Source organism: Vidua chalybeata, chromosome 3 (genome assembly GCF_026979565.1).
Source record: "Vidua chalybeata isolate OUT-0048 chromosome 3, bVidCha1 merged haplotype, whole genome shotgun sequence".
In the NCBI taxonomy this organism is placed as follows: domain Eukaryota; kingdom Metazoa; phylum Chordata; class Aves; order Passeriformes; family Viduidae; genus Vidua; species Vidua chalybeata.
In genome coordinates, this window is record NC_071532.1 from 43,411,273 (window position 1) to 43,425,374 (window position 14,102).

Genomic DNA, 14,102 nt, shown 5'->3' on the forward strand with positions numbered 1-14,102 from the left:
GGTGTTGGACATGTCTGGGTGTGTCTGCCTGAAGCTCAGCAAAGCCTTTGGCACTGCCTCCATCTCTCTGCCTTTCCTGGAGCACCTGCAGCTTGCAGCTGGGACAGGTGCTTCTCGCTGGGAGCACCTGGCTGGTGGCCAGGCCAAGGAGGGGTGGGAATGGGGCCACAGCCAGCTGGGGTTGGGTACTGCTGGGGTTCCCCAGGGCTCAGTGCTGGGGCTGGTCTTGTTCAACATCTGGCCTGGGTGGACCACTGGAGGCAACTGGGAGGCTTGATGGGGTCAAATGAGGAGTGTGGTGGCCCACTGGGAAAACTGGGGGTAAACTGGGAGGTCTTGCAATGCCCTCAAGAGACCCCAAAGCCCACCTGGGTTCACTAATGCCCCAATCTGCTTCTCCTAATGGGTTTCCTAATCCTAATGGGAATCCTAATGGGTTTCATGGACAGTTGTAATCCTTGACTGACCCCCACTGGGTACTGGGAGGCACAGGGAGCTACTGGGACCATGTTGGGAGCCAACTGAAAACACACTGGGAGCACATGGAAGATGCTGGAACCATGTTGGAGGTACTGGGACCAGAAGTGGGGCAACTAGGATCACACAGGAGGGGACAACTGTGTGACAACCCAGCATGGTTCCATGCTGGGTTCATACTGGGAGTGTCTGGAACCACTGGGGCAACTGTATCATACTGGGATCATAGTGGGATCATTCTAGTAGGGACAGGAATTGACTGGGACCATTGGGGATGTGACAGGGATCATACTGGGAGTAGTTGTGATCATACTGGACTCATACCGGGAGTGACTGGAAAGCACTAGAATCATATTGCAGGGGACTGGAATCATACTGGGATCTTTCTGGGAGTAACTGGAACCATGCAGATGACCGGGAGCAACGGGAACCACACTAGGAGTGACTGGGATCACACTGGGAGGATAACAGAGATTACCCTGGGAGCACCAAGGCGCGGGGTGCCCGGGGCGGGGTCATGCACATTTATGCTAATGAGCCCTCGGCCGCTGCGGCACCATCGAGTCGCGGAGTCCGGCGGCGCAGAGCGGTCGCGCGCCCCGATTGGCGCGCGGAGGGAAGTGACATCACGAGAAGCGCCGCGGTGGCGGGAGATTTGAACAACGCGGCGGCGGCGGGAGGTTTGAACAGCGCGGCCGCCGCGGGAGGTTTGAACAGCGCGGCGGCGGCGGGAGGTTTGAACAGCGCGGCCGCCGCGGGAGGTTTGAACAGCGCGGCGGCGGCGGGAGGTTTGAACAGCGCGGCCGCCGCGGGAGGTTTGAACAGCGCGGCCGCCGCGGGAGGTTTGAACAGCGCGGCTGCGGCGGATCCCGGGCGTGACGTCACTGGCGGGGAGAGGAAGGGGGGGGCTTGGGGGGCCCCGGACACCTAAGTCCGCCCTGACTCCCCCTTCCCCGGCCGTCGGGTCTCCTCCAGCCCCGCCGGACGCCTGGACTAGCCCTGACCCTGCGTGGACTCGGCCACACCATGCCCCGCCCCAAACCCAGACCCCGACGGCGCGGCGGTCCCGCAGCCCCCTCATCGCCCCGGCCGCAGGCACGCAGTGAGTGAGAAGCGGGGGACTCCCCTTATAGACACCCTCTATGGACCTCCCACAGCCCTTTTAGGCCCCCCTCCAGAGCACTCCTATGGACTCCCCCATTGTTGTTCTCCGCCCCCAGCCTGTGCCCTAGATACCCCTCTATGCTTCCATCGCCTATAGTCACTCCACACTCCCTCTCCCCCATAGCTCCCTATTGCGGGTAAACCAGGACTCCTGAACAACTGACCAGTATGATCAAGCAGAAGCCGTTTATTCTTTACATTACACACACTTTTATAGATTCTACAAACTACTAAGATCACACTTCTTGACTGGTGCCTTTATCTTGTTCCCTTGTTCTCTGCCTCCATTTCTAAGTGTCCGTGATTTGTTACTGTGCAGGTGTTCTACAGTTCTCTGTTGTCTAGTTCTTGTGATCCTGGTATGCAGTTTCTCAGCTTCTTCGTTCTTATTTTAGCACAGTTTATGTCTTAATAAGCTTGATGAATTCCACAGTGCCCTGAGAAAATTCTGATAAGAACAGTTACAAGCGGTATGGCTGGTGCACACTGAGGCCCAAGTTGTTCAGATACATTGCTACAGCCCCCTACACCCTGTTCCTCATAACCCCCTATATTCCCTGTCCCCTATAATTCCCCTATATCGGCCATCACTGTACCTCCCTATAGATTCCTCATACACACAAGGTCCCCTAAGACCTTACAGATCCCTTATAACCCCTACAGCTTCCCCCTGTCCCCTGGGCCCCTATAGACCCCCCTGTGTTCCGCCAGGCCCTATAGATCTCCTATAGCCCCCATGTTCCTTCAGAGGCCCCCATCTGTGCCCCCCCAGGCCAAACAGATGCCCTAAAGCCCCCACAGACCCCCATCCAATGCCTCTGCAGGGCGCCGCCCAGGTCAGCGGGCATTGCAGGAGATCCGCAAGTACCAGAGCAGCACCCGCCTGCTGCTGCGCCCCGGCCCCTTCGCCCGCCTGGTGAGAACCCCCCACATCCCAAAATGAACACTCCTGCGCCCTAAAATCCCCAGACACTCCGATTTCCCACATGGAACCTCCCCAGTGCCCCCCATGGACTCCCAAACTCCCCTGGGATGGCACAGATCATTTCAGATACCCATAAAATCTACTTTGGGACCCCCAAACCCCTCCAGGACCCCCCCCCCCCAATTTCACCCCAGAACCTCCAACATTGTCTGGTATCTTCCAAACCACTCTGGATCCCCTCTCCTGGGATCCCCAAAACCATCCCAGAAGACCCCAGATCAACCCTTTCAGACCCTGCAACCTCCCCCAGAGCCTTCAAATCCACTCTGGGACCCTTCAGCTCCCCACAGGACTCTCCCAAATACCCACTGGGACCCTTCAAATAATCCACAGGACCCCTTAAAATCCAACGCCAAATCCACCCTAGGCCCCCTGAAATCCAACCTGGAACCCTCCGACCTCCCCTTGGACCCCCTCCCAAAAACCCATTGGGACCCTCTAACCCCCTACAGACCCACCAAGTTACCCCCCAGAACCCCAGATCACCCCCTGGGACTCCTCAGGACCACCCCCTTCCCCCAGGGCCCCCACTCAACCCTGTTCCAGCCCTCCCCATGTCCTTGTCCTCCCCGTCCTTGTGACACAGTGGGCCTGTCCTCTTCCCAACATCCTTCAATATCCCTCAGTGTCCTTCTGTGGTTTCAGGCATCCATGTGTCCTGACACTTCCAGAGGCTGCATGGATTGGGTGTTCCCTGTGCCCCTCCCATCATGCTGGCACTGTCCCATTGGGGTGTCCCACCTGTTCCCATGGCCGAGGGTGTTCCCAAGATGTTCCTAGAGTGGTGCTTCCCCCCTGCCTCCCACCTGGGGTCTCCGCAGGGTGTCCCCATCATGGTGTTCCCACATCCACCCTCCCCAGTGTATCCTCAGGTGTTCCTGTCCCTGGGGTGTCCCCAAAGTGTCTCCAGGGTGTTGCCATGGTGGTGGCCCCAGCCCGGGATGTCCCCAATGCCCCCATATCCCCTCCATGTTGTCCCAATGTGCCCACACTCCCTGTGACCCCGATGCCCCCATGTGCCCCCCTCCCCGCGCCCTCTCTGCTGCAGGTGCGGGAGCTCTGCCTACTCTTCACCCGCGGAGTGGATTACCGCTGGCAGCGCATGGCCTTGCTGGCGCTGCAGGAGGTAGGGGTCAGAGGGCCCAGGCATAGTGGAGGGGGTTCACAGAGGGGCTGGAGGAGTCCTATGGGTCCTCCAGGGGTATCCAGGGCACTAGGGGGGTGGGGAGGGGGCTGAGGGGGACATGGGGGTTGGGGGAGGGGGTTCTGTGGGTGCTGCAGAAGGGGGTCTGTGGGTGCTGGGGGTGTCACTGGGAGGCTCGGGAGGTCCAGAAAGGTCTCTTTGGGTGCTTGGATGGGGCTGAGAGGTTTGTTGGGTGTGTGTGATGGGAGCTGAGGGAGAGTCTAGGAGGGTCTCCATTGTCTCCATTGGCTAAGAGGGGGGGCGGGGCATATATGGGTTCTTGGACAGGGTTCCATGGATGTTGAGAGGGCCTCTGGGAGACCTCTGTGTGGTGGGGGTGGTCCCTTATTCCCAGGGTCTGTCGGGGACTGGGGATGGGTCACTGGGTGGTCTCCGTTCACACATTTACAGGCATGGGGTGTTTTGGTCCCCCCAGTCGCCTGTGGGTGGGTGTGGAGGAACCCTGCCCCCTGGGTGTGTGTTTTGGGGGGGGTCTCTGCCCAGGGGAGGAGCTGTGGGGGTTGGGGCATGTTGGGGGGCTTTGGGGACCCCCCCCTCAAGTTTTAGGACACAGGCAGCAGAGGCCTTCATAGTGCGGATGCTGGAAGACGCATACCTGTGCTCGCTGCACGCCCGCCGAGTCACCCTGTTCCCCAAGGATCTGCAGCTGGCCCGGCGCCTGCGAGGCACTGAGGGGGGGGGCATCTGAATGGCGACCCCCCTGAGCCCCTGCACAGACTCAACCGCCCAGACCCCTGTACCAGGACCCCCACCCTGGGGCTCTCTCCTGACAATCTCACACTCCTAATTTTACTGGGACCTCCTATGGTACCATCATGCTGAGACACCCCCTCATGGGGTCCCCCAAGCTGGGGCTCTATCCTGACATGCCCAATCTGATTTAGGATCCACTTCCCCAAGACCCCCCCACGTGGACCCACCCCATAGACTCCCCCCTATTGAAACCCCACCTCAGGACCCCCAACAAGCCCTTTAGGGACCCATCCCAGGGTGGAGATCCCCTTCCTTAGTCCAGCACCCGTCAGATTATTGAGGAGCCCTACCCATGATACCTCTGGAACCCCCCTCACCAGAATGCCAGTCCCAAGGAAACCTACCCAGGACCACCACCTTACTGGAGACCCTCCCAGTTCTGCTGCACCACAATAAATTAATAAATGTTTGTGACCCCTAGGTGCTGTTGCTGGGGAGGATGGAGGGGATTTGAGGGTGAGGCACCCCAGGGGGCAACTCTGGAGGGGAGGAGAACCCATAGGGAGGGGGGTTCTGAGAGTATTTTGTGTATGGGCACCTGGGATTGGGACCAGGAAAGTCTCGGGGCCTAAAGGGTTCCATGTATAGTGGTGGTGGGGGGTCGCCTAGGGGGCGGTGCTTAGGGGATTCGTTTTTTGAGCGGGGGTCAGGGCTTCAGGGGCAGTGCTTAGAGGTGGTTTGAAAGTGGGTAGGGCTGCCTGTGGGAGGCGGGGCTTAGTACCTCCTTGAGGGTGGGGCTCTGGAGGTCCCCCATCCATGGGCGGTGCTCTGGGGGTGGGGCTTCAACGGGATCCCCCCTATGGGGCAGGACTTGGGGGCCACATTTGGGCGGGGCAGGGCTGCAGGGGTTCTGGGCGCTCCTAGACTGCTGTTCCTGCTGCTGCCGCTCGGGGCGCTGCTGAGCGGGGAGGGGCGGGGCCGCTGCAGGGCCAGGGGGCGCTGCAGCAATAGGGACCCCAGAATGGACCTGCCCAACCCCTCCCTTCCTCATACCTTGGAGACCTCTTCTGAACCTCAGAACCCAAAACCTACCCTGAGACCCCAAATTCCCTCAAACCTGCCCATCCCTGCCATCCTTGGGGTACTCTCTGAGCCTCCCAAACCTCAGGGACCCCAAATATCCCCCCTAAAATTCCAGCCCCACCCCCACCCACCCAGTTTGGAATACCTCCAGTTTTGAGGTCCCCTCAACCCTCTTTTTTCCCTGGACAGGCTGGTGCTGAGCTTGGTGGGGAATATTTTTGTTATTGAACTTTCAAGGAAAGTTAACAAGTCAAATCGTGGACAGGACAGAAAATTGCTTTGACTAAAGCCTGCTCTCTAACGACCCTATAAGCAGCAGTACATCTGATGATGAGGAAATCACATTACAACCCCAAATTAAAGATGAAACCTTCTATGATAGTCAGGGTCTGCACACTGTTACTAAAACAGATAGCAAAGTTCCAGGAAAAGTATAGCAGACTTACATGGTAATTAGAAACTGGGTACGTTTGGAGAGTGCCTCTGTCAGGGGGTGATTGAAACATTTGTCTGAGGCAGAGGCCCAGGGCTTCTGGAGCCCAGAAGTATTTTTAATGGTAGATGACCAGAGAAAACTGTGGTCTTTAACTCAGAGTGCCGCCTACTGGGCAGGAGGTTGGATCCATTAGAGAGGAGTGATTTGCTTAGGATCAAGACCTCAACCATAGATCATGGGACAGAGAGTGTACCGAAGGCAGCATTTTTGCAACTGATGAATGACAGATGTTCCAGGACAGCCCTCACCTACCTCACTGGTTATCCAAGTATGTGGCTCCCATGGTTAGAGTTTTGCTGGACAAAACACTGCGGCAGAATTTCAGGATCACTTGACGCAAGTGTCAACCCCACAGAGAGGAAGACAAGGGAAAAGACCCTTAACATGGGGAGAGAGATCTTCAGGGATAATTAGCTATGGCAGAAGGCTGGGTTTCATTTAACAATTAGTAAACAGAACAACAATCAGAAGATTGGGATCGCAGCAAGGAAGTAGACTGCCCAAAAGGGAGCAGCAGGGTCCCAGTGCATGATGGAATGCAGTGTGAGCAAAAGGCTTGCAGAAAGGAATTTCTCGGGAAGTGATAAATTATCCACTGCTGTTCTGGAGAATGTAGTGCCTGGAATGGAGTGCCTGGGGAAAAGGAAAGTTGCACTCCCTTGCCACAAGCAGGATAAAGATGTTGATGTGGGAGTTGGAACTCCTGATTACTACTACATAATTGCTATGGCCCCACCAGCTAATGTTGTTAATTGGAGTCTTAGAAACAACTTTTGCCATCCTCAGTGAGCTGGGGGCTGGTGGCTGCAAACATTTAAGGAGGCTCACCAAAAATAAGACGTACACAGAAAATGAGGTATCAAAGTCACCACTGGCTTCTGAGATGGAGACAGGAGAAAAACTGAGAATCCAAGTGGATAAACTTATGACTGAGAAAGATCATCTTAGGACCCTACTTGCTTCAGCAGAGTGTAAGGAAAGACAATTATTTGAGAATTTGAATAGGGAAAAGTATAGAAGAGAGAAACAAGACCTGAGAGAGGAAACCTGATTTATCCCTGTTGGCTGAGAATTGAACAGTTGCAGAAACAGTTCCGGGAAGAAAAGGAGAAAATATGAAAACGGAAAGAAACGGCAAAGGTGATGCTTAAACAAGCTACCAATTCACCCTGTATTGTATAGAGTCCATTCAGGAACAGGGTGTAGGCTGATTTGCAAAAGCATTCCAGGCACAAGCCAAGTGAGACTGAAATGCAACAAGTGGAACCCTATCAATACATACGTACTAATGACCCATACATCCAGATTGCAGTTGGTTCTTGTCAATTATTAATTACATTTCTAATAGGTACAGGAGCACAACATTCAGTACTAATGAAGCAGGATGCCAAGAAGCTGGGTGTATGACCCGGATGCCAAGAGTTAAAATCACTTTAGTAAATGGCGCAAATGTTATCTGCCAAGCTGCTAAGGTTAATTTATGAGTCCTGGGTGAGAAGTGGATATTGGCTACTTGCTTTGCAATCAAGGATCACAATGACAGTTGTCCTAGATTGCAAGGCAAGATGTATCCAATTGCCATCTGTTAGAGGTGTGGCAATTATCTTCTCTTAGTTGGGCAGTTTTCTTTATCTCTTCCACAAACCAATCAGTCCTCCTCCCCACCGCCCACCCCCCCCCCCCACCCCACCCCGCCAGGGAGACATCTGCTGGTAATGGCCTATTGAATGTCACTGCATGACTGTTAAAATTACAGCATCCCATTGTGAGATGCTCCGCCCAGAGGGAGGAGCCAAGCATTTCTACCTGGATGTAATCTTGAGTTTTTGGAACACCGGCACGGCTTTTTCTGTGCTAGATTTCCCAGAGGAACCTCTTCCACTGCATCTTCAGAGGAAGACCCTTTTCTACAGGATCACTGCTCCAACAAAACCACACCTGACACTCCAGGAAGACTGCAGCCATAATTCCCAAGTAGACTGCTGCTAACACCCTGACTAACAGGGTGTCAGGTTGTATTCTGACTCTGTCAATGTTGCTTTAGTTCACTGCATTGTTTATTTTATCTTTTTATTTTCTTCCCTAATAAAGAACTGTTATTCCTGCTCCCATATTTTTGCCTAAGAACCCCCCTTAATTTCAAATTTATAAAATTTATAACAATTCGGAGGGAGGGGGTCTACTTTTTTTTTTTTTTTTTTCATTTCAAGAGAGGCTCCTGCCTTCCTTAGCAGACACCTGTCTTTCCAAACCAAGACAACGATATTTAGGGTTTTGACGTTCTGCACGCTCAAATCTGTTGTCTGCCTGATGGCTGTGGGTCAATGTTAATGTTTGAACATTAGCCCAAACCCTAAAAGGAGTCCAGAGACTGTGCTGACTCCATGTGGCACCTGTACTCCCTGATCCAAGGACTGCTAGTGTGTCCCCGTGCTGGATTTTTGCTGCAGAGAGAAGTGGGATTTCTGAAGTTCTGGCCAATTTGGCCCCACTAACAGATGAAGTACCCAATACTGCAAACCTAACAGCCACAATATAAGCACCCGTGTGCTTAGGCATTGATGGGGTGGTGACAGATTAAGAGAAAAAGAAGGTACTATCACTCAGTCACACTCCTATCACTCCTGTCTGAGATAGTGGCCAGTGATCATTTTAACACACTCCAGTCTCATCGAACTTGTCAGTGTTTAGCCAATGTTTGCTGTTGGCATTGCCATTATGTCACAGATCACAGAATATTCTGAGTTGAAAGGGACCCACAAAGATCATCAAGTCCAGCTGTTAAGTGAATGGACCATACACAGATTGAACCAACAACTGTGGTGTTATGAGCACCATTCTCCGACCAACTGAGCCAATCTTAGGGGCTGGCTCATGAAAGAGCCAAACAGACAGTTGTGGCTTACGGTTTATTACAGGCAGTTGAATGTCAGTACCACATCTACAATCACTGCTCTACTAAACTCTGCGGAACTGATAGCTCAAATTAGGAGAGCACCCTACCCATGGAGGACAACTCAAATTGCAGGAGACCCCCCTGAAAACATGGGAAGCAGCAACAGCAGCGGGCAAGCACTTCATAAAGTAGAAGTTGAGATTCCTCCTGAAGAATGCCAAGGCCTAACACCATTAAAGACCAAAAAAATATTCACTATTCAACTCAACCGCATTTAAAGAGATGGAACAGAGAGATTCTGAGTGGGAAAAGGGAATTTTGTCATTATTCCGAGTGATTAAACAACTTGAGCCACTAAGGGGTAACCTGTCCAGGCTAACACTGATGAGACTCATACTGTTTTTTCTATCCTGGAATGATATCAGTAACAATTACAGCACACCCCCACTGAGGATGAAGTTAATCATCGAAGGACAGCTTATCCTTATTGCAGGAGCAATCACTGCCAGCAGGAAGCAAATTTGGTTCACACATTAACAAGTTCAACCCACAGGGTAGAGTTACTTCTTTTATTTAAGCGAATAAGTATGGTAACTTAGTACATGCATTCTACATCACACATGCCCCAATGGAATCAGCAGGGGGCAGGGCAGCCGGGAGCGGCGAGGCGGGCTGGGGATCTTCCTCTGTGTCATGGCTGGGAGCTAGGGCGGCTAGAGGCGGCAGGGACGGCTCCACACCCTCCCGCCGCACTGGAGGAGGAGAATCCAGCGTCGGGGCTGATCCACATGCCGCAGGAGGAGGCGGCGGGGCGCAGAGCAAAGCCACTTCAACATTCTCCACAGATGCGGCGGGCGGGGCTGCCGCGGTTGGAGTGATGACGAGCGGTGCGGGAGGCAGGGCTGCCACCGCCGGAACGGTGGGGGGCTGGTCGTCACGGGGGCCTGTGAAAAAACTCTGGCACGGGAAAAAACTCTGCGGCGGCTTCTCTCGGTCCCGGGGGGCGGAGGAGAAGGCGGCGGTCCCTCCTCCGCTGGCGAAGGCAAAGGTGCAGAAGCGACCACGGCTCCGCTCGGAACAATTGTTGAGCGAGGAAGTGAAGTCACTGAAAAATTTGGTCCTTTCTGCGCATGCTCCGGAGAGGCAGAAGAAACCTGCTCTGGCCGCGCCATGGGCAAAGCCGCTCCCCCCTGTCCTGCGGTGAGGGGAGAAACCAACGGAGACCGTCCTTGAACAGATCTCTCCCCCTGCTGGCCGTAACAGAGGGCTGATGGGCACCCGCCCGGGGCGAGGTGCCCCTCCACGTCCAAGCCTAAGGTGCCGACCGAGTCAAATACACTTTTCAAAGGGGTGTCCTTCCCCGCTCACAATTCTGAAAAGCAGCACCCAGGTCAGCAGTTGTCGATGGATTTTCCCAGTCCGGTCGAACTGCCCTGAAAGATTATCACCCAGGGTGTCCCAGGCTCACGGATACTTGGAGGAGTCCATGCCCATGGGGAAGCCATGACCTCTTGCCCCTTCGAAGAAGTCGTAGAGTGCTTCGGCTGACACAGAAACCCTGTGGTCACGAACCAGAAGCCTCCACAGTTCCAAAGTGAATTGTTCTCCCCAAGAAAATCGAGTGCTCAAATCTGCAGACATGTCTTCCCAAAGTCAGGCCCACCCCAGGTCAGGGGCAGTGTTCTTGTCGGGAGAGCTTTCCCCACCCCAGCCTCTAAGGCTATGGCGCCAAAACATGGTCAGAAAAGACCAGGTCTCCTCTAGGGAGATGTGGGAAAGGGTATCAGTACCTCTCTCTGGGGAAAACAGGCAGGGTCTGGTTGCAAGCAGGCTGCGTGGGGCTCTGTGGGGTCCTAGCGAGGGTCCCAGCGGCATCTCATCCCGTGACTCCTTGAAGGGTCTCCTGATGTGCCTTCTGAGAGGGATCAGCAGATCCTCTCGTGTTCAGCCTTGGCTGCGAACTCCACCTGAACCATTAGGGTCCTGGTTCTTCAGCCTAGGCTGCAAGCCAAGGTCAGGGTTCACCACTTATTGTAAAAGCAAGTAGCCAATATCCACTTCTCACCCAGGACCCATAAATTAAACTTAGCAGCTTGGCAGATAACATTTGCGCCATTTACTAAAGTGATTTTAACTCTTGGCATCCGGGTCATACACCCAGCTTTGTGCAAAGCAGCCTTCTTGGAGTCCGTGACGCTTTCATACTTGGTAGCGACACCTGTATACCGCAGGGAACAGTATGGAAGAAGCTATTTTTTTTTGTTTTTCAGCTAGGTTGCTGCATAAAATAGCTCTTCTTTGAATTTTTTCCCTGCTAAAGTATAGGGTCTGTTCTTCAATGATTGTGATGCTAACTCATGATCATATATTCTGTAGTCTTACAGAGTATGCAGCAAAGTTTTCTTCTGCAGATATCTTCCTCTTTCTTGGAGATATGTTGAAGGTCTGAATTTAGTTGCAAAGGTCACTGATTCACAGATTGCAAAATTTGTTAAGTCTAGTAAGAGTAGGGAAAGTGTGCTGCTGATGTGTGTGTGTAAATGTCATGTCAGCTGATGTTGGGATTAAAAGCATGAACATAAGCAAAGATATATCTGCATGGCTATAAAAGAAACAAATAAGAAGGCATTTGTTGTGTTTTCTGCACTATGGAGCCCTCATTTCAGTGGCTAGATGTAGTATCTCATATGGAGGAAGGAGGGGCAGGAATGCCTTGGGAGGATACAAGAGTTTAGGCGAGAGTGACAACGAGGTTTTTTTTTCCATGGTTCTTTGTTCTTGATGTCAATAACTGTTGTGACATCACTTTTAGTCCCTTCCCCAGTCCCAGAATGTTCACTGTTCCATACTGTCCTGTTGGTCCTTGTTCTATGTTACTCCCCCTCTGTCTAGCCATTGGTTACTGTTCCTTTAGCCCGCCTTTGTGCCTGCCATTATGCCTCTCCCACTGGCCCTCGAGTTGTTTCACCCTGCCTAGCCCTGGTCAGTTCAATACCTTGGACCCTCCCCTGTTGGAGGCTCTGACTTCTGGGCTCTGAGCCCTGCTCCTAGCTGTCCCTTCAGCCCTCCTGTTAATAAACAATGCTTGGAAGCCTACACAGAGAGCCTCTCCTGTCTTCTCTGCTCAGCTACAGAGCAGAGAGAGCTACTACACACCACCTGCCTATGCCAGCGTCTGCTGCTCGTTTGGGCTATCTGCCTTGGTCAAAGGAGACACTCTTGGAATGCGGCCTCCCCGGCCACATCTGCCACAGGGCTGCAGCTAGATAGTGTCATCCATGGGCCAGTTGTCTTCAATGTCTTTCAAACAAGCTGGACATGGGACTTGAAGGAATATTAAGTAAGTTTGCCAAAGACACTAAACAGGGAGGAGCTGTGAACGAAGAGCCTTGAGGGCAGAGAGGCCCTGCACAGAGATCTTGACAAAGAAGAGAGATGGGCAATCACCAAGCAGATGAAGTTGAACAAGGGCAAGTGCTGGATTCAGCACCTGGGACAGGCCAATCCTGGAATGTGTATAGACTAGGGAGCAAGAGGCTGCAGAGAAGCACTGCAAAAAGGGACCCAAGCTTCTGGCCAATGGCAAGCGAAATGTGAGTCAGCAGTACCCTGGCAGCCAGGAGGGCCAGTCCTGTCCTGGGGTGCACCAGGCACAGCATTGACAGCTGGGAAAGGGGGGCGAATGTTCAGCTCTGGGGCGAGTTTTCCTTCCTTCCTTCCTTCCTTCCTTCCTTCCTTCCTTCCTTCCTTCCTTCCGCACTTCCGCACTTCCGCACTTCCGCACTTCATTCCGCACTTCTTTCCGCACTTCCTTCCGCACTTCCTTCCTTCCTTCCTTCGGCACTTCCTTACTTCCTTCCTTCCTTCCTTCCTTCGGCACTTCCTTCCTTCCTTCCTTCCTTCCTTCCTTCCTTCCTTCCTTCCTTCCTCCTTCCTTCCTTCCTTCCTCCTTCCTTCCTTCCTTCCTTCCTTCCTTCCTTCCTTCCTTCCTTCCTTCCTTCCTTCCTTCCTTCCTTCCTTCCTTCCTTCCTTCTTCCTTCCTTCCTTCCTTCCTTCCTTCCTTCCTTCCTTCCTTCCTTCCGAACTGCCTTCCGAACTGCCTTCCTTCCTTCCTTCCTTCCTTCCACACTTCCTTCCTTCCTTCCTTCCTTCCTTCCTTCCGCACTTCCGCACTTCCGCACTTCCGCACTTCCTTCCGCACTTCCTTCCGCACTTCCTCCGCACTTCCGCACTTCCTTCCGCACTTCCTTCTTTTCTTCCTTCCTTCCTTCCTTCTGCACTTCCTTCCTTCCTTCCACCGCACTTCCGTCCTTCCTTCCTTCCCTCCTTTAGCACTTCCGCACTTCCTTCCGCACTTACTTCCGCACTTCCTTCTGCACTTCCTTCTGCACTTCCTTCCTTCCTTCCTTCCTTCTGCACTTCCTTCCTTCCTTCCTTCCTTCCTTCCTTCCTTCCTTCCGCACTTCCGCACTTCCGCACTTCCTTCCTTCCTTCCTTCCTTCCGCACTTCCGCACTTCCGCACTTCCGCACTTCCTTCCGCACTTCCTTCCGCACTTCCGCACTTCCGCACTTCCGCACTTCCGCACTTCCTTCCGCACTTCCTTCCGCACTTCCGCACTTCCGCACTTCCTTCCGCACTTCCTTCCGCACTTCCTTCCGCACTTCCGCACTTCCTTCCGCACTTCTTTTCGCACTTCCTTCCGCACTTCCTTCCTTCCTTCCTTCCTTCCTTCCTTCCTTCCTTCCTCCGCACTTCCGCACTTCCTTCCGCACTTCATTCCGCACTTCCTTCTTTCCTTCCTTCCTTCCTTCCTTCCTTCCTTCCTTCCTTCCTTCCTTCCTTCCTTCCTTCCTTCCTTCCTTCCTTCCTTCCTTCCTTCCTTCCTTCCTTCCTTCCTTCCTTCCTTCCTTCCTTCCTTCCTTCTGCACTTCCGCACTTCCTTCCTTCCTCCGCACTTCCGCACTTCCTTCCGCACTTCCTTCCGCACTTCCTTCTTTCCTTCCTTCCTTCCTTCCTTCTGCACTTCCTTCCTTCCTTCCACCGCACTTCCGTCCTTCCTTCCTTCCCTCCTTTAGCACTTCCGCACTTCCTTCCGCACTTAC

At 53.4% G+C, this 14,102-nt stretch overlaps 1 protein-coding gene across 1 annotated transcript; it reads left to right on the top strand.

Moving 5' to 3' along the window:
• Positions 1 to 368: 368 nt before the first annotated feature.
• Positions 369 to 4,997, top strand: LOC128786387 (histone H3-like centromeric protein A). Its single transcript, XM_053939633.1, has 4 exons — positions 369 to 1,319; positions 2,466 to 2,557; positions 3,675 to 3,752; positions 4,384 to 4,997. The coding sequence occupies exons 1-4, from the start codon at positions 995 to 997 to the stop codon at positions 4,516 to 4,518; spliced, it is 630 nt and encodes a 209-aa protein (XP_053795608.1). The 5' UTR covers positions 369 to 994; the 3' UTR covers positions 4,519 to 4,997.
• Positions 4,998 to 14,102: the final 9,105 nt, after the last annotated feature.

Excerpts from the sequence above, each read along its gene's own strand:
- LOC128786387 (XM_053939633.1), top strand. The coding sequence starts at position 995 with ATGCACATTTATGCTAATGAGCCCTCGGCCGCTGCGGCACCATCGAGT. Across the intron at positions 2,558-3,674 it reads CCGGCCCCTTCGCCCGCCTG|GTGCGGGAGCTCTGCCTACT; the intron begins GTGAGAACCCCC and ends TCTCTGCTGCAG. Across the intron at positions 3,753-4,383 it reads CCTTGCTGGCGCTGCAGGAG|GCAGCAGAGGCCTTCATAGT; the intron begins GTAGGGGTCAGA and ends TTTAGGACACAG.